Source organism: Erpetoichthys calabaricus, chromosome 11 (genome assembly GCF_900747795.2).
Source record: "Erpetoichthys calabaricus chromosome 11, fErpCal1.3, whole genome shotgun sequence".
In the NCBI taxonomy this organism is placed as follows: domain Eukaryota; kingdom Metazoa; phylum Chordata; class Cladistia; order Polypteriformes; family Polypteridae; genus Erpetoichthys; species Erpetoichthys calabaricus.
This window is the reverse complement of record NC_041404.2, coordinates 91826678-91845776: the sequence shown is the minus strand read 5'-3', so window position 1 is coordinate 91845776 and position 19099 is coordinate 91826678. Positions and strand designations below refer to the sequence as shown.

At 39.0% G+C, this 19099-nt stretch overlaps 1 protein-coding gene across 1 annotated transcript; it reads right to left on the bottom strand.

Moving 5' to 3' along the window:
• Window positions 1–7963: 7963 nt before the first annotated feature.
• LOC114661343 (insulin) lies at window positions 7964–18606 on the bottom strand. Its single transcript, XM_028814556.2, has 3 exons — window positions 18562–18606; window positions 17566–17753; window positions 7964–8603 (listed from the first exon to the last, which is right to left on the bottom strand). Exons 2-3 carry the CDS (start codon window positions 17750–17752, stop codon window positions 8449–8451), a joined length of 342 nt encoding a protein of 113 aa, XP_028670389.1. The 5' UTR covers window position 17753; window positions 18562–18606; the 3' UTR covers window positions 7964–8448.
• Window positions 18607–19099: the final 493 nt, after the last annotated feature.

The window sequence follows — 19099 nt, the reverse complement described above, 5'->3', positions numbered from 1 at the left end:
GCCCATATTGCCTTTGGATCTCACAGGAAACAATTGTGATTTACCAAGTGACTTGGCTTCCGCTAAACGGGACTACCCCAGTCTGCATAGCTGCTTTGACAAGGCCACAAAGGGTTTACAGCCTAAGACTGGAGAGAAATTTATCATTAAAGATGACCTCCTGTATCATCTAGATGACTGTGAACAAAGACTGGTGTTGCCATCTAGTCTGAGGGAGAAAGTGTTACATATTAGCCATAGTATTCCCTGGTCAGGACATTTGGGGCAAGTAAAGACATCTAATAGGCTCTAACAGGCTAACACGACATTTCTATTGGCCGGGATGGTCTAAAGATGTAGCAAATTATATAAAAGCATGCACAGAGTGTCAGAAAGTTGGACCAGTGAAAAGAGGAGACAAAGTTCCACTAATACTTTTGCCTGTAGTAGAAGAGCCTTTTTTCCAGGATAGTAGTTGATATTGTGGGCCCCATCAAACATAGCCGCACTGGACAAAAGTACATCCTGGTGGTGTGTGACTACACAACCCGGTACCCAGAAGCCTTTCACCTGAAAAATACAAACGCAAGTAACATCGTGAGAGCATTAATACAGCTATTTGCCAGAGTGGGGATCCCAAGAGAAATGTTAACTGACCAGGGATCCAACCTAACAGCAAAATTGATAAGTCAGGTGAATAGTTTGTTATGAATTCATGGGTTAAGGACCACACCCTATCACTCGCAGACAGATGGGCTAGTGGAGCGATTTATTGCCACCCTAAAGTAGATGCGGAGGAAATTTGATAGCATGATTGGATCAGATTGGGACCAATGGCTACCATACCTGTTGTTCGCTTACAAGGAAGTTCCGCGGAACATTATTTTTGTTTTTTCTTTATGTGCACCTGAAAGTAAAATTTCACTTTATTTTTGCAAAAACCCAACCCGTTTGTGTCCGTGTCTCCCTGTCTTACACCATCATCCTGGTCATGCTCGCCCACATACTAGACACCTAGAGTGTAGGCTGGTGTCTCCCAATTCCCACTACACATGGTGTCACACTCCCACCTATTTCTATTCCAGAAGAAATATTGATACATCTTGAAGAATCAGACAGCATTTCTATAATACATAAAAACTTTTTAAAGTTCTTTCCATTCAAAGATCCCAGAGTACATTGGGAAAAGGATCTCTTACTCAACATTTCGGAAAAGGCGTGGATGGCATCCACACACAGAAGTCACTCTAGCACCATATGCGTAACGCATACAATTATTCAGCTTACAATCTTTTATTAAGCACATCTATCTCGTTTAAAATTGTCCAAAATATTTTCGGGGCAAGATCCAACCTGCAAACGTTGCAATCGAGTTCTAGCTTACTGGCCCACATGTTTTGGGCATGCACCAAATTAACATCATTATGAACAAAAATCTTTAAATGCTTATCAGACAGCCTTGGTGTCACAATCACTCCTAATCCATTAACAGCTGTGTTTGGGGTACTTCCAGATGGGCTTAAAGTGGAGAAGAACAAACAAACTGTTATTTCACTACTAGCACATAGATTTATCTTGTTCAACTGGAAGAATCCTAGCCCACCTCTTTTAAGTCAGTAGGTAACTGATGTTATATACTATTTAAAAATTTAAAAATATCCTACTTAGAGGATCTGTTCAAAACTTGTTTAAAACCTTTTAGGATCCATTCAATAACATTTTAGAATAAGCATTTATATTGGGTGAGAAGGATTCTTTTCCATCTTTTCTGCTCTTTAAGTTTTACTCTGGCTGTTGACCTTCCTCTCTTTCTCTTGGGTGAGGGTTGAATTGAATTTAAGTCTTGTCAAGTTTGACTTGATTGTATTGAATGTTACTTGCTTTTAATAAAATCAATTAAAAAAAAAAGGTCAAAGCAGCAATGCCTGACAATGGCAGGTATGGTCAAGGGTTTGATAACTCCAGGTAAACAGTTATAAATACCAGAGGTGGGAAGAAGCACTTGTTTTGCAAGTAACAATTAAGTTTTTATATCCAAGTCCCTGTTCAACTCCCAAGTCCCAAATAAGTCAGAATTTGTTTTTCACTAAATGTAATTGATTTCTTAGATCATGTATGGTTTTTAAGAGTGTATTACATTTACAGTATTATTACAAATTGCAAACTATGAAAACAAAAAACAAAAGAAAACACATGATGCCAATACAAATGTAATACAAATCAATTTTCAAAGTGTCACTGAACAAAACAATAAAAATGTAGTGCAAACAAATTAGTTGGAACTATTTTCTTACACGCCTATGATGCATTGCATTTACAAAAGACCAAATTGGCCAACATTCAGTTCGGTAGTCATGGAAAGCAATTAAGCACCCTTAGTGCAGCGTGGAATACATCATTTGACAGGGAAAACGATGCACTTCAAGAGCAACAGTATGTAAACAATTTGTCTAATGCATTTAAATAATAAAAAAAGCCTTTATCTAATGGCACACCTGGTACAGAGTTAACAGTGAAATAATTTCCAGTGTTTCTCTTTGCTGCTTTAGGCTGCAATGGTCTTGGAGACAAATTTTATGTCATCTTTTTATATGTTTGAAAAAATGACAACATTCAGGACTAGTGCATAATGTAACCCAGCTTTACTCCTTGTTTTCTGGTTTAAGAGCAAACACAGTCATAGAGAGGGGGAAACACTGACATTGGATGTTTAACAATCCTTTTCCCTTTTCAACCCTCAATGCATTTATTTTTTTAGACTTTGTCTATTTTTTGACAAGTTCTTTTTTACTGAGTTGCCACTGTGTTGTTATTGAAGTTGAACATATCAAGCACGCCTGTCTTCCTTTTTTTATTAATAAAGTTGACCATCTTGATTTTAGTATAGCTGACATGCTGAGTTTCCATGTTGCCATTCCTGAAAAGCCATGCAGTTTTGTGCCCACAGTAGACATAAAATAAAATATAATTAATACCAACAAAAAAAAAATAACAGGAGTGGATCAAGTTATAATTACTGCCTTTCAGAATTACTAATCTATAGTTTAGCTGTGACTTACCCGAAGCTTGGTAAAATTAATTGCTATAAACTAAACTTATGTTGTTTGTGCAGCCTCAAATGTAAAATGAAGTTTGAAGGTGGTTGCACATCCACCCAAGATTTTTATCCCACAAGATTAGCATGTTTCAGTCATTTTCCTCTTTACAATGTATAATCTTTATATTTATATTGTATAGGGACCAAGTTTCAAGTATTTTCTGACTTCATTGAAATAGTGGAGTGGTAAGGAGTATGGACTGGATCTTGAGTCTTCTCAGCTTATAAGGAGAAAGTCCAAGTAGATGGATGCTGTTCAACTGCAAGTCAAGTTGGAGGTCTGTTTTGATTTTGTTGAGTCAGAAATCATCATATTCATAACCTGAGTCCAAGTCACATGTCTTGAGTCCACATTTCTGATCAAGACATCATAAACTATAGTTTTTATTATAAAAATACATTATACATTTTCACACTTTTACTTCTTCTTCTAATTAATTCATTAATTAATTGTTAAACTTGGGGGTTGGGGGCAGGATTGGCACTCCAGCCACTGTAAAAACTTAATGCAGCTCCGAAATGGCAGACAAGACTCCTTTCTGTTGTCCAAGGGAATAGCTCTGCTGCACCTGCCCACAGGAAGGATGCTCACATTATAAACTGGGTATCTCTGGCACTGCCCTCCAGTGGTTCAAGTCCTATCTGACTGATAGGCAAGAGTTTGTTAGTCTTGGCAAGAGCAGATCCAGCTCAGTGCCAGTCACACAAGGAGTTCCTCAGGGCTCTGTCCTCGACCCTCTTCTCTTCTGTATTTATATGCTTCCCCTTGGCCATATTATTCATAGCTATGGACTGGGTTATAAATTTTTATGCAGATGACACTCAACTCTATTTCAATGTCAAAGTGCAACTTCATCAGAGTTTTCTCAGCTCACAACTTGCCTCAGTGAAATTAAAACCTGGATGGAGCAGAACTCTTTAAAATTAAATTGCAACAAAACTGAACTCCTGCAAATTGCCACTAAAATGCTACTTAAGAAAATGAGTTCCTTTTCAGTCACTCTTGACGGTGATCTCATCAGACCTTCTACTGATGCAAGGAATCTTGGTGTCATTTTTGATTCCTCCCTTTCTTATTCCGCCCACATAAACCACATTAAGAAACTTTCTTACTTTCACCTACAAAGGTCCTCTGTTTATGGTAATCTTGCTGTACCTCACACTATCCTGCACTCTATGTGTGAAAGGGCCTTCAGCTCCATAACACCCAGACTTTGGAATGACATACCGAAATTAATTAGATCAGCTGACTCTATTCATTCTTTTAAAAAACAACTTAAAACTCTTCTGTTTAGGAAGGCTTTTAACTTAACTTAACATTCTGCCCTTCCTTTCAGTTTACCTCTCTGTCCAGGTGCTCAGGATGATTTGTGTGTCTGTTATATCACAAATTAGGTTATTTGTTAGTTTTTTTCTTTTAGTATTGACTTTAATATTTAGTAGTTTTTAAAAACCAATAATGAGACTTTCATTAATTTAAGGTTTAACAATGTATAAAGATTTATATTCTAATGTTCCTTACATTTTGGGAGAATTCAATATGAAGAGCAGGTTTGAGTGAAAACTACCATCTTGGTGAGGGGCTTATTAGGAAAGGAAATCAAGGTGCAGTTTTTAGGAAAGCACCATCCATATGAAACCTAGGTGGTGAGTGAGTTTGAAGATCTTTGTATAGGATTTTAAAATAAGCTTTTTGTGTTAAGCAGTAAGAAAAATAAATTTGAGGTAATCAAGTGTGTCTTTCTTCTCAGCCAGCACAAATCTATGTATGAAGTATGATACTTCTAAATTTAGATTTTACTTTAGAATATGACTCATTTGATTAATTTAAAGCAGAGCTACAAGATGGGTTTTCTTTGGAATGTTTCATTTTTAAAAAATAGTCCATCGTTATATTTGTTTTAGCATTCAACATACTATGTCTAGCTTGCTGTGAACTGCTTTAATGCATTTGAAAAACGGTTTTATTGATAGGTATAATTGGCAAGTGTGCTAACAAAGTAATGATGATATTATTAAAATACAAGGTGAGCTAGAAAAATGCTTTATTATTTAAAACTTTTTAAATAATAAAATTGTATAATTTTTTCCCCCCATTTTGCAGCGGTCCCACTGACCTGACCTGAAGACCCCAGGTTGGGAACTATTGTTCTGTAGGGTACAAGTCTGGACTTCCATGTTGACTTGGCTGTATGTTTCAGATCATTGTTTAGATGAAAGATGAACCGTTGTTCCAAACTGAGGTTGCATGCAGGTGATAAATAGTGTCTGGTCTTGTGCAGATATAATGCTTGGAGTTTAGTCCAAAGAGTTCATTTTAATCTCATCAGACCAGAGAGTCTTTCATGGTCTCAGAGTCCTTAACTGTAATGTTCTTCCTTCTAGCCACTCTATCATAAACACCTAATTGATGGTGTGGTGCAGAGATGATCATCCTTCTGACAGGTTTTCCCATCTCAACAGATGACTTCTATAGCTCTGTTAAAATGAACATGGGATTCCTTTCCTATCTATCTGACCAAAGCCTTCCTTGTCTGGTTAAACAGCTTGGCCAGATGGCCAAGTCTAGGTAGAGTGCTAATAGTTCCATAGTTCTTCCATTTCGTAATTTTTGAGACCACTATGCTCCTGGGAACACTCAAAACTTTAGAAATTATTTTATAAACCAAACTTGATCTGTGGCTCAACACGGAATTCTACAGAGAATTCTTTCATCTTCTTGCCTTGGTTTTTGTCCTGACATGAGGTGTGAATTTTGAGACCTTATGCACACAGGTGTTTGCCTTTCCAAACAATGTCCAGTCAATTCAGTTTCCACAGGAGGGCTCTAATCAAGTTCGAGTCACATCTCAATGATAATTAAAGCAAATTGGATGTAGCTGGCCACAATTTGGAGTGCCACAACAAAAGGTCTAAATACTTGAATAGATGAATATTTAATTTTTTGATTTTTAATAATAGGGCGGCACGGTGGCACAGTGGGTAGCGCTGCTGCCTCGCAGTTGGGAGATCTGGGGACCTGGGTTCACTTCCCGGGTCCTCCCTGCGTGGAGTTTGCATGTTCTCCCTGTGTCTGCGTGGGTTTCCTCCGGGCGCTCCGGTTTCCTCCCACTGTCCAAAGACATGCAGGTTAGGTGGATTGGTGATTCTAAATTGGCCTTAGTGTGTGCTTGGTGTGTGGGTGTGTTTGTGTGTGTCCTGCGGTGGGTTGGAACCCTGCCTGGGATTGTTTCCTGCCTTGTGCCCTGTGTTGGCTGGGATTGGCTCCAGCAGACCCCCGTGACCCTGTGTTCAGATTCAGCGGGTTGGAAAATGGATGGATGGATGGATTTTTAATAAATGTGCAAATGTTTCTGAAAAGATGTTTTCACTCTGTCATTATTGATTGTAGAATGATGGGCAAAAAAGAAAAATATTTCCATTTAAAATTAAATCTACAACACAATAAAGTATGCAGAAAATGAAGGGATCTGAATAATTCTTGAATCCACTATACATTATATATAAAATGAATTTACACAAATAAACTTTGCTTTCTGGCTGAAGCATTTATTCTTGCTAAAGGGTTTCTGTATATAGTAATTTATACTTCATTATTTATTTTGATAACATTATAGTGTGTCTCCTATCAGTTGACCCCCCCCCCCCCCCCCCCCATTTCCGATCTAGTGACTTGTGGGGAGTTCATAACCATTATAAACAATTATTTGATATTTGTCTAAAGCTATAAACTTGACTTGTGACAGGTACACGCACACACTTACATAAGGCCGTTTTAAAATGGTTACTTGCCAAACACACACAAGCTTATTTTAATATACACATTTATTATTGTGAGTGTTGTTGTCTCTCTTTTTGAACAGTGTCAGTTCCCAGTCAATATGACTTATTCATTATACTGATATTTTCAGTATTTACTTTTAAGAAAAAAGCAAATACTGCATTAGCAGTTGTTAATTAAAAACTGCTGAGGATATCTTGGACATACCCGGACACAGTCGTTTAGCCTGATTTTATTCAACGTCTTTGAGTTATCAGTAAATCAATCACCGACTGAGTTTGTGGGATGCATCCTTTTTTAAAGCACCTGCCCGGACGTCTTGTACGTAACGCCCACTTTGAAGACTGTTCATTTTGTTGAATGACTGTGCTGGATAAGTCAGGTTTGTGATCTAATGCTAGCCATGGTTTCTATTAGCGGATGTAATGTAATCTGAAGAACGTGTTTTTCCTTTGGTGGCTGGCTATCAGACCAACATTCCCTTCCCCACCCAAGCGTTCTTTCCATCATTTGTTTTCTGATTTCTATTCCCTCATTTTCAAGGTTAGCGAAACCTTTGGATTCCCTTTCAAACTTAGCCCACCCCTTAACATTAACAATAAAATAAAGCATTTTATTAAAATGTTGACGATTAATGGGGAAAATTAAACATTCTCACGGCTTTCGTGTATTTCTTTTCTGTCACAGTAGTTGGAAAAACGTATTAGCTATAAAATATTTTTCAGGTTTTATGGTGACCCAGAGCCAGCTCCCATGCACCATCAGCGCAGAAAACAATCGATCCTGGATCCATTCAGATGCTGCTTTAAATATGTGCCATTATTCACTTTGAAAAGAGAGAGGATGGAAAATACTAGGACTGGTTCCATAATTTACCTTTGCTCGCTAGCATCATTGTCGCCTGCCCATATCCATCCGTGTTTGTACTAGCTCCTGCACAGACTCGCAGGCACCGCCGAAATACGATGACTGATCGCAATTTGTTTCGGAAATGCAAATGATGGATCAAGACGCTGAAAAGAAAATCATGACTGTGTTCCCGTGGTGAGCATGCATGTGTAAAAATGAACATTTTGCTGTCAGTTTCTTTTTATTTAACTCTTAAATTATTTTTATTTTTTTCGCATTTGCCACATGGTAAACAAACATGTTTCGAGTACGTGCGTATGACAGAAGCAAGCGGGGAGTGCGCTGTTTGTCAAGGGCAGCATGTCCGGCACAAATCAGAAGGTAAACAAGGTCACAGATTCCAGGAAGGTGCGATGTGGAGGGCGAGTGCGGTTCGGCGTGCGTTGCCCGAGTCTCGGATGCCTGACATTCTCTAACAGTGACTCGTCGCTTGCTTTGCGTCCTCCCAGCTTCCTGCATAGCGGGTTGATGAGCGCAGAGCCTGTAACATTTGACCCACTACGTGATCAGATATGACGAGTTCCACACTGCCTGTCAGACTCATTTATCTTGCTTTTCATTCACTGCCCGTCTTGTCCTCTTTGATTTCCATTTTTTTCTTCTTCCGCACCTTCTTACTCTGACACACCGCTCAGCTGCCCTCGGTAAACCACTGACGCCCCGCATGCACCCCTCCCTCCCCTTAACTGTTGCAGTAATTCTCCAAGTCGTAGTAGGTGCATGAATAGTAGCAGCATTGCTCCACGATGCCCCTCTTGGCTTTTCCATCATCGATGCTCTGTTCTAGTAGAAGTCGTGCATCACGACTGTAAGGAGCGTCTTGCTTCATGAGGATCTCTACAAAATGAAGCAAAGTAAAATGTTAAAACCTTAGTGTCTGGGCAGATGTACCTCTGATTACAGCCGTCCAAAAATGTTTTATTCCCATCACTATTTTTGCTTTGTATGGTATTTGAGGTGTAAATAATTTCAATCAATTCGTATAACGTAGACGTTTCTCAGTTAGTGAACTGTTCATTCCGATTAAGGGTTACCAGGAGCCCGCACCTTTTTTGCAGCATTAGGCACAAGACAGGATTTAACACTGGACATGGGACTAGTCAATCAGTGTATCAGTGGTCAAAAATAGAAACAATTGGAAGGGACTTTGAATGTGAAGACACCATATACAAATATAGTTTGAAGTGTCTTTTTACTGTTATTTAGATGTCTAAATGAAAGAAGAAGAAGAAGGAGCAAATAATTTTGATGTAGTCCATGTTAGAAAACACATGTTTTAGTAGGACTGTTATACTATTCATTTAATCATTTCCATCCATCTATTCATTCATCCATCTTCTAACACATATTTACAGTTCATGTTTGAAAGAGCTGGCAGAAGTGGACTCAGGTTGGCAGCCAATACTGGGCAGGACACTAGACCTCTCTCAGCCTAGACTGAGTTGTACAGGGTCTGCACTAATATAGAATCATGGCCCATGCACACAAAACCAGAATAAGGTGAGTAACCTGGTTAAGGCAAAAACGTGGCCTATTAAAAAAACGCCATTTACATGCACAAATCCACATATGAAGTAGTCCTTTAGGAAAATATTCCAGTGTCATAAAAATGTGGAAAAAAAGATTAAACATCATCAACAATTACTTCGTATATGAAAACAAGCATTGAAATTGTGTCTCACAAACACCATTACTTTAACTAAGTCTGTTACTTTTGTATTATTTTTTTTTTCTTTTATATGAAAACTGCACTTTTGATTGGTTGGTATTTTATTAAGTTCTGAACCCATATTTGAACCTTTATGAAACTGACAAAAAATAAATACGTTTAGTCCTTCATGTGCTGCTAAAGTAAAGAACACAAATCTCCTTTTTTTACATCCTTGACCAGAGCCACCAGAGATTCAACTTATGGGTGCTGGTCTCTACATTACTCAATCACACTGTTTCAGCATACTCCTGACATTTTGACACTTTATTAATACGTTTCTCTTACTGGATTGCATGCAGCACATTGTTTCCAGCATGGTTGTGTGATTGAGCTCTGCAAAGGAGTGACATACTGGTACATTTTCTGTTTGCTTTAAACCAGTGCTGCTATGATAATAATAATGCAGATATTTTTACTTAATTAAAATAAGTGTTGTATTAGGTTACCCATTACTTTAAAAAATAATAGGAATAATAGAACTACATAATGCACATGACGTGTTACCTCCAACACTGCTGCTGAGATTGTGTTCCTGAGCTTAGTACTGTACATTCATCTCATCAACATACATTTAGCAATTTCTGAACTATTAAGATGGATTATTTAAACCAGGAAAATGAATAATGCAATTACCTGAGCATTTGCCAAAAAATGTATCTTTGTAGATATGTCCACCATTTTGTGATAATGGATGCATGTGTGAAGCAAAGACTGGTAGCTATGGACATCCACAGTCGACAGAACCTTAAGTGTAACCTGGTTAAGGGTTTACTTGGCAAAACAACTGGGTTACTTGTAGAGAAATCTACCTGTCTTAACCTGGTTTTTCAGAGACCAATATCCCAGTTTTTATATCCCAGGGTTTATATGACATTTTAGAAACCATATTTCTGTTGAATAATTGGATAAGTAAAGCAGATTTAAACACACCAACTAACTATGTAGGGCCTCTGCATTCTCTTCATGTCTGCAAGGGCCTTTGGCACCAGATATCTATAAAAGCATGTCAAAGACACCTGTGTTAGGTTCACTGGCAAATGTAAACCTGGCCTTTATCACCAGTGTATGGTAGATTAGTGTCTGACCCAGGTTTTTTTGCACCTGATTCTGCAGTGATAAGTTCATTTCCCACAAATCCCTGAATTGGTTTAAGTGAGGTTAAAATTGTAAGGATGAATAACTCTTTAAGTGTCAGAAAGCACCCAGCACTTTTAGAATCATTGTATGGATGGGTCATTGTGGGTATTTTTACTTGATTTCTATAATTCCTTTTCAGATATAGCAAAAGTGGCTCAGTGGTTATTGCCACTGTCCCCGCTACAGTAGATTTTCCCAATGTGTTTTTTTCTCCAGGTACTCCAGGTTTTTTCCCACTTCCCAAAGGGTTTTCTGTTGGAGAAAACTGTGATTCTTAATCTACCAGAGTGAGCGTGGCCTGTTTCAAGCTGGCATCCTGTCCAGAATGTCATCTCACTTCAGCCCGTTGCTTACTAACAGGTCAAGGCTGTTCACCATCCTGTGATGGAATAAATGTCTTCAGGAAATGGATGGATGGAAGATGTAGTTCAAATTACTTCTCCTGTGGGCTTAGGGCTACACACATATGTAAGGAAAGGCTTCTTGGTCTTAGGTCAATAGCCTACTGATCTAAAAAAATAGGCTGAAAGGAATTCAGTGGAGGAAATGGCTTGTTTTTTTGTTTTTTCTTTTAATGCCATTTATTTTGGAACCCAGACTCACCCTAAACTCCCACTCGTCCATAATTCAAGTTAACAAAGGAAGATTTATATGTGTTTCCTGCTGTTTACACAAGCAGTCTCCTTTTTTGGAGGGCTGCATTACATTAACATTTTGTTTATTTTGCTGATGTTTTTATCCAAAGTGATATGCAAATCTCATGTGCAGCCATAGCATTACTGTTTCTGTTTCTGGCAGGTTACGTTTCTGTAAACCAGTGGTGTGAAACTGAACTGGCATCCTTGTGGTTTACAGATGAGTCACTTAGTCCATTGTCTAAACTCTGATTCATTATTCTGACAGTGCTTATGTAGCGTCCAACACAAAAGCCATAGAAGTTATCCAGGAAAATGCTGCTGTAAAGCAAGTACCATTTTCACCATAGAAAGCAAACAGCCAGCAAATGGTCAAAACATTCCATCTGTTTTGGCATGAATCTGGACATTTAAATTTCACATAATGCCAAGCAGAAGTTATCAGTTGAAACGTATTTCATTGAAGCACAAGGTCCAGCTAACATCTTAGCAAGCTATTCAAACTGACTGTACATCAGCTGTAAGCATTTGCATCTCTGTAGGCTATGAAGTCATGTCTTGTGCTGGGCATAATGAAAGACTCTATATGAAAGAAAGGTTTACAAGCTGTGCCTGTCAGGATTTTTTCCTCACATTCTACTTGGCCAGTTCAGTCAGGCATTTCTCACTGGGATGAATGTCTCCAGTTTGAACTTCTCAATTATACTATCAATGCTTATTTCACAAAATTGGAACACTTTCATGTGTTCAGTCATTTATTTGCTTTCCCCATATGTTCCAGTACAGGGTTTGGGGAATTAAACTCTTTACCAGCATCATAAGAATCTAGTGTAGAGATGGAAGAAACCATGAATGGAGTGCCATATCTTTCTCAGGAAAGACTCCTCACACAAAACAGACTTCAAGTCACTAGCAATCATAACTTATACAGCTTCAGGATAAGTGAAGAGGCAGGAGTACTTAGCAAATCTTCTCCGACAAGGAGACTAAATGAAAAGCCTGCAGAGAAGGGTCTGGTCTGGGAGTGGCTGGGCACTGTGAAGACCCTGAATATCTCCACAGGGTCAATTTTTCATAAGCAACAGAAATCATTAGAAAGCTAAAACTAAACTCATATTATATTATATAAATAACATAAGCCGACTCTATCTAGGAATGTGTAAATGCTCCTCCTGAAAAACGCTACGAAAATAAAGATGTTATAATACGTTAATAAAGCATGGCTCATTTCTGCATTTACATTGCTTATTTTCTAAAAACCGGCAACATCCTAAGGTTGTCCATAAGTATGACTGTTTCAGAAAAGAATCATTCATTCTATGCCTTAGTTGATGTCCTGAATATGTAGCATGTTTTACGTGCACTGCCAGCATTGTTGTCCAAAAGTCTTGGATTAACAGCACAAAGTTATATATATATATATATCTTCTTCTTTCGGCTGCTCCAGTTAGGGGTTGCCACAGTGGATTATCTTGTTCCATATCTTCCTGTCCTCTACATTTTGCTCTGTCACACCCATCACCTGCATGTCTTCTCTCACCACATCCATAAACCCTCTCTTAGGCCTTCCTCTTTTCCTCCTACCTGGCAGCTCTGTTCTTAGAATGGTTTTCCCAATATACCCAGTATCGCTCCTCTGTACATGTCCAAACTAACGCAATCTCACCTCTCTGACTTTGTCTCCCAACTTTCCAACCTGAGCCAACCATCTACCGTATTCATTTCTAACCCTGTCCATCCTCCTCACACCCATGGCAAATCTTAGCATCTTCAGCTCTGCCACATACAGCTCTGTCTCCTGCTTTCTGGTCAGTTCCACCATCTCCAACCCATATAACAAAGCTGGTCTCACTACCGTCCTGTAGACTTTCCCTTTCACTCTTGATGATAGCTGTCTGTCACAAATTATTCCTGACATTGTGCTCTACCCATTCCACCCAGCATGCACTCTCTTTTTCACTGCTCTTCCACAATCCCAGCTACTCTGTACTGTTGATTCCAAGTATTTAAACTCATCCATCTTCACCAACTCTACTCTCTGTATCCTCACCATTCCACTGACCTTTCTCTCATTCATGCACATATATTCTCTCTTGTTCCTACTGGCCTTCATTCCTCTCCTCTCTAGTGCATATCTCCACCTCTCCAGGGTCTCATCAACCTGCTCCCTACTCTTGCTACAGATTATAATGTCATCCGCAAACATTATAGTCCAAAGGGACTTCTGTCTAATCTCATCTGTCAACCTGTCCTTCACTATTTCAAATAAGAAAGGGCTCAGAGCTGATCGCTGATGTAATCCCACCTCCACGTTGAATGCATCCATCACTCCTACCACAGATCTCACCACTGTCACACTACCCTCGTACATGTACAACTGTACAACTCATACATACTTCTCTACCACTCCCGACTTCCTCATACAATATCACAGCTCCTCTCGAGGTACCTTGTCATATGCTTTCTCCAGGTCCACAAAGACACAATACAACTCCATCTGGCCTTCTCTATACTTCTCCATCAACACCATCAGAGCAAACATTGCATCTGTGGTGCTCTTTCTTGGCATGAAACCATACTGCTACTCAATAATTATCACCTCCCTTCTTAACCTAACTTCAAGTACTCTTTCCCATAACTTCAGGCTGTGGCTCATCAATTTTATCCCCCTGTAGTTACTACAGTCCTGCACATCCCCCTTATTCTTAAAAGTCTACCAGTAGACTTCTTCTGCACTCCTCAGGCATCCTCTCACTTTTCAAGATTCCATTAAACAATATCTCTCCTAAACACCTCCATGCTTCCACAGGTATGTCATCTGGACCAATGGCCTTTCCATTCTTCATCCTCTTCATAGCTATCCTTACTTCCTCCTTGCTAATCCGTTGCATTTCCTGATTCAGTATCTCAACATAATGCAACCTTCTCTCTCATTCTCTTCATTCATCAGCCTCTCAGTCCAACCTCTCATACAACTCATCATACGCCTTTTCTTTAGCCTTCGCCACCTCTCTCTTCACTTTGCACCTTATCTCCTTGTACTCTTGTCTACTTTCTGCATCTCTCTGACACTCCCACTTTTTCTTCGCCATCCTCTTCCTCTGTATACTCTCCTGTACTTCCCCATTCCACCACCTGGTTTCCTTTTTCTCCTCTGTCTAGATGTCACGCCAAGCATCCTTTTAGCTGGCATTTTTACTGCTTCTGCTGTAGTTGCCTAGCTGTCTGGTAACACTTCACTGCCACCCAGTGCCTGTCTTATCTCCTCCCTAAACTCAACCTTGCAATCTTCCTTTTTCAACTTGCACCATTTGATCCTTGGCTCTGCCCTTGCTCTCCTCCTCTTCTTGATCTCCAACATCATCCTACAGATCACTGTTCTATGCTGTCTAACTACACTTTCCCCTGCCACCACTTTGCAGTCTTTAATCTCCTTCAGATTGACTCTTCTGCATAGGATATAATCTACCTGCGTGCATCTTCCTCCACTCTTGTACGTCACCCTATGTTCCTCCCTATTCTTAAAATACATATTCACCAAAGCCATGCCCAAATCCACTATCATCCAGCCTTCTTCATTCCTCTCCTTGACACCATACCTACCCATCACCTCCTCATCTCCTCTGTTCTCTTCACCACTGAAATCCACATCGAGCCACCTGGTCTTACTCCCCTTCCATTTAGTCTCTTGCACACACAATATATTAACCTTCCTTCTTTCCATCATATCAGCTAACTCTCTCCCTTTACCAGTCATATTGCTAGCATTCAAAATTCCTACCCGCAGTTCCACTCTCTTTACCTTCCTCTTCTCCTCTTTTCTCTGGACATGTCGCCCCCCCCAACCTTCTTCTTTGGCCAACAATAGCCCAATTTCCGCCAGCACCCAGTTGGCTGTACTGGTGCTGGTGGCGTCCGTTGTTAACTCGGGACTCGACTGACCCAGTATGAAAATTTGCATTGTTGTCCGAATGTTGATCTGGCAAAATTTTACACCAGATGCCCTTCCCATTTATCCGGGCACTGGCTTGTGCATCCCCTATGGCTGGATTATATACATATATATACATATATATATATATATATATATATATATATATATATATATATATATATATATATATATATATATATATATATATATATATATATATATATATATATATATATATATACATATATATATATATATATAGCTGAACAGGTGAACAACACATTTTATCTGTCTCTCTGTCTCTCTCTCTCTTTCTCTCTCTCTCTCTCTCTCTATATATATATATATATATATATACATACAATATATATATATATATATACCTCTCTATATATACAGTATATACAGTCGATTCCGCTTAATTGGGCCACCGGTTAATTGGGGCAGCCGCTTATTTGGGCCAAATCTCAAGGAATGAAAACCAAACTATTAAACTAACACATAATTTAAACGCTTAATTGGGACAACATTCCGCTTAATTGGGACAGTAGCAGACGCATGCTGCAAGTCAGTCATCTATTGTCGCCCGTCGAAGAAGCACTGGTAAGTTTAGATAGTACAATCTTAGAGTGGAGTAGCATATGTCTGCTTAATAGTCTACCATCACCACTACCAAACCATATTCAGTTACCGTACACCACCTCGCGTGTACGTATAACCATCCATCCATCCATTTTCCAACCCGCTGAATCCGAACACAGGGTCACGGGGGTCTGCTGGAGCCAATTCCAGCCAACACAGGGCACAAGGCAGGAACCAATCCCGGGCAGGGTGCCAACCCACCGCAGGACACACACAAACACATCCACACACCAAGCACACACTAGGGGCAATTTAGAATCGCCAATCCACCTAACCTGCATGTCTTTGGACTATGGGAGGAAACCGGAGCGCCCGGAGGAAACCCACGCAAACACAGGGAGAACATGCAAACTCCACGCAGGGAGGACCCGGGAAGCGAACCCAGGTCCCCAGATCTCCCAACTGCGAGGCAGCAGCACTACCCACTGCGCCAATGTGCCGCCCTGTACGTATAACATATAAGTAAACTTTTTTTTTGTCAATTTTATTTATAAAATTATAACCCTTGCCAAGATGCCAAGAAATTATTTTACACTTTCAAGTAAAATTGCTTTGCTGGAGAAAACTAAAAGCCAGGCATTTAATACAAGCCATCGTAGGCTCACTGAGATAACTAGTGTACCAAAATATACCATAGTGCGTCTCTTACAACAAGAAAATCAATTGCGTGAAGAATGGGCATTACAGAAGAGACGAACTGCAAAGGACAAAGTACAAACTTACAAAAACAAAAGACAAACTACACTTGGTGCATTTTTGCAGCATTAAATTGTATGTACATACCTAATTAATTTACTTTAGAATTTATTGTTATTTTTTCTTCACAGCTTATATTATTTTCTTATAATTTATATTTGGGTTCAATAATTTTATTAAAATATTGAAAGAAAATTATTTATTGTTTAATTTTATGTGGAATTCGCGTAATTGGGGCAGCCGCTTAATTGGGACAAAATGTCCTAGTTCTAATGTGTCTCAATTAAGAGGAATCAACTGTATATAGGGTGAATCAAAATGATGTTAACATTTGAATGGCGGAAACAATTTATTCACAAAACATACTTCATATGTGCAAGATGATTTACAGGAATGTCTCAACCTGTTCACCATCTTGTTCAACACATGTACCATATGTGGCATATAAATTGTTCACAAAAGCTGTATATAATTATACACATAGCAGTACCATTAGTGTTAACATTATTTTGTCTCACCCTATATATATATATATATATATATATATATATATATATATATATATATATATATATATATGTATATATATATATATATATATATATATATATATATATAGACATATAAAATGTGTCATTCACCTGTTCATCTCTCAGTGTATGCATGCATGTGTTTATAAAATGTGTATGTGCAGTAATGTATATCTACACTTACACATACACATCACTGGCTCTGGTCAACACAACCCTGAATTGGATTAAGCATGGTTGAAAATTAATGTATTTATTAATGTATTAATATATGATATATATTATATTTTCAAACCCAATTAAAGTGGCAAATCAGAGAGCTTAAGAAAAAAAGTCATAAAAAGAAAGGCACAAAATAACATACAGAATAATAGGAATTCTTCTTAGGGCTGTGGCATTTTACTGTTTAAATACTAATGGTCTGTGAATTTGTGCAATGTTTCTGTCTGTCCCTGATGTCCTTAATCCTCCACCCATGGTACAAAGCTGCCCAATTAATAGTACAGTGTCTCACCAACTGCCTCCTCCCGTTTGCCACGGCCAGGGGTGTAGAAGAACCCTTTCTCTCCACACACGAAAAACAAAGCTTCCACCAGATGAGCTCCACACAAGTGCTGGGTGACCCCTCCCTGAGTACCATAAGGAGCTGTGATGATTAACATCAACATGGTCAAGGAAAGTATGGGCTGAGAGGGTAACATCCTGCCAGAGATTTAAACAGAAAACAAGAGTCAAGGTGTCAAAACCTCTTCAATAAGGATGTTTTAAGACAAAAATATAGAACAGACAGATAATAAGAACAATATACTGCACATACTCCTAAACCATCTGTCATTATCGTTATGTAATATAGCCTTCCATCTGTCCACCTATTCTGTTTAGCATAATACAAGGTTGAAAGGAGCCAATCCTAGATAGGTAACCAATTTGATGCAAAGGCACACTTACTTCCACACTTATATTCATTCATGATGGCCTGTTAACCCAACATGCATGCCTTCAGGATGTGAGAGGAGTCAGGCAACAACAGGAATAACTTGTAGACTCTGCAGATCGTGAAGTGGGCTGAAAATTGTACCCAGAACGCTGGAGCAGTTTTTTACATGACTCCGTTGTGCTATCATTATGTAATACATGCACCATGAGAATCCGTTTCTGTATTAAGATACAGTAAAATGCTGACCTCTTCCTGTCAATCATTCATTGTCCCTGATTCACAAAAGTCATATGCACAGTTAAAAGTATTTTTAATATAAGTATAATATTCTAAACAAGCATCTCCACAAGTTTGCTAAATTTCAGAAATGTCTTTCCAATCACCTGGAATAACTGAAATGGCAATGTGAAGTACTGACAGCTAGAATGCTCTATCCTGTTTCTAGTCCAGAAATTTGTGTGAGTGTCACACAATAATGTAGTTTAATGAACCCTGCAAAATGACAGGGTTGTTATTCTTATTTCTACTAAGTCAGGTTTTCTCTAGTCATTTTTGCAAAGGCAGCCTGCTTACCTTGTTCAGTACAGCTGTGGTCAGAGGATGTGTGTCTGGCTTTACTAGCCCAAAAGTGGGAAAGGCTGGAGACAGTGCTTCTTGGAGTTATATAGTGGAGTCATACCCACATCTTCTAGCACTTGTCTGCCTTTCTCTCACTAAGAAACCATTACAGTGCCTGCATCTGTGGAGACCTGACTCAACTCAAGTGCATAGTTTGTGTCTGATCTCCTGACACAGCTGAGGCTCTCTGCCATACTCAGCAGATGCTACTAGGCTCCTTGTGCATTTCAGAAAATGACAAAAATCTTAATATCTTTGCACATTTAAAACACAGGGCAAAGCAAACAGGACATTTTGGACCACTTAAGCAAAGAAAAGCATACATGAAAGAATACATTTGATTTATTGTATAATAATGCCTAGAGCAGACCTGCCAGGCACACCCACCTGAGGATATGTGCCACTCCGACAGACTCTGAGAATCGATCCTGTTTAGTTTCGAGCAGAGAAAACTGCTTGTGGACCTAATCCAGGTCTCAAAAAGTTCTCAAAG

Excerpts from the sequence above, each read along its gene's own strand:
- LOC114661343 (XM_028814556.2), bottom strand. The coding sequence starts at position 17,752 with ATGTTACCCTCTCAGCCCATACTTTCCTTGACCATGTTGATGTTAATC. Across the intron at positions 8,604-17,565 it reads CAAACGGGAGGAGGCAGTTG|AGATCCTCATGAAGCAAGAC; the intron begins GTGAGACACTGT and ends TTCATTTTGTAG.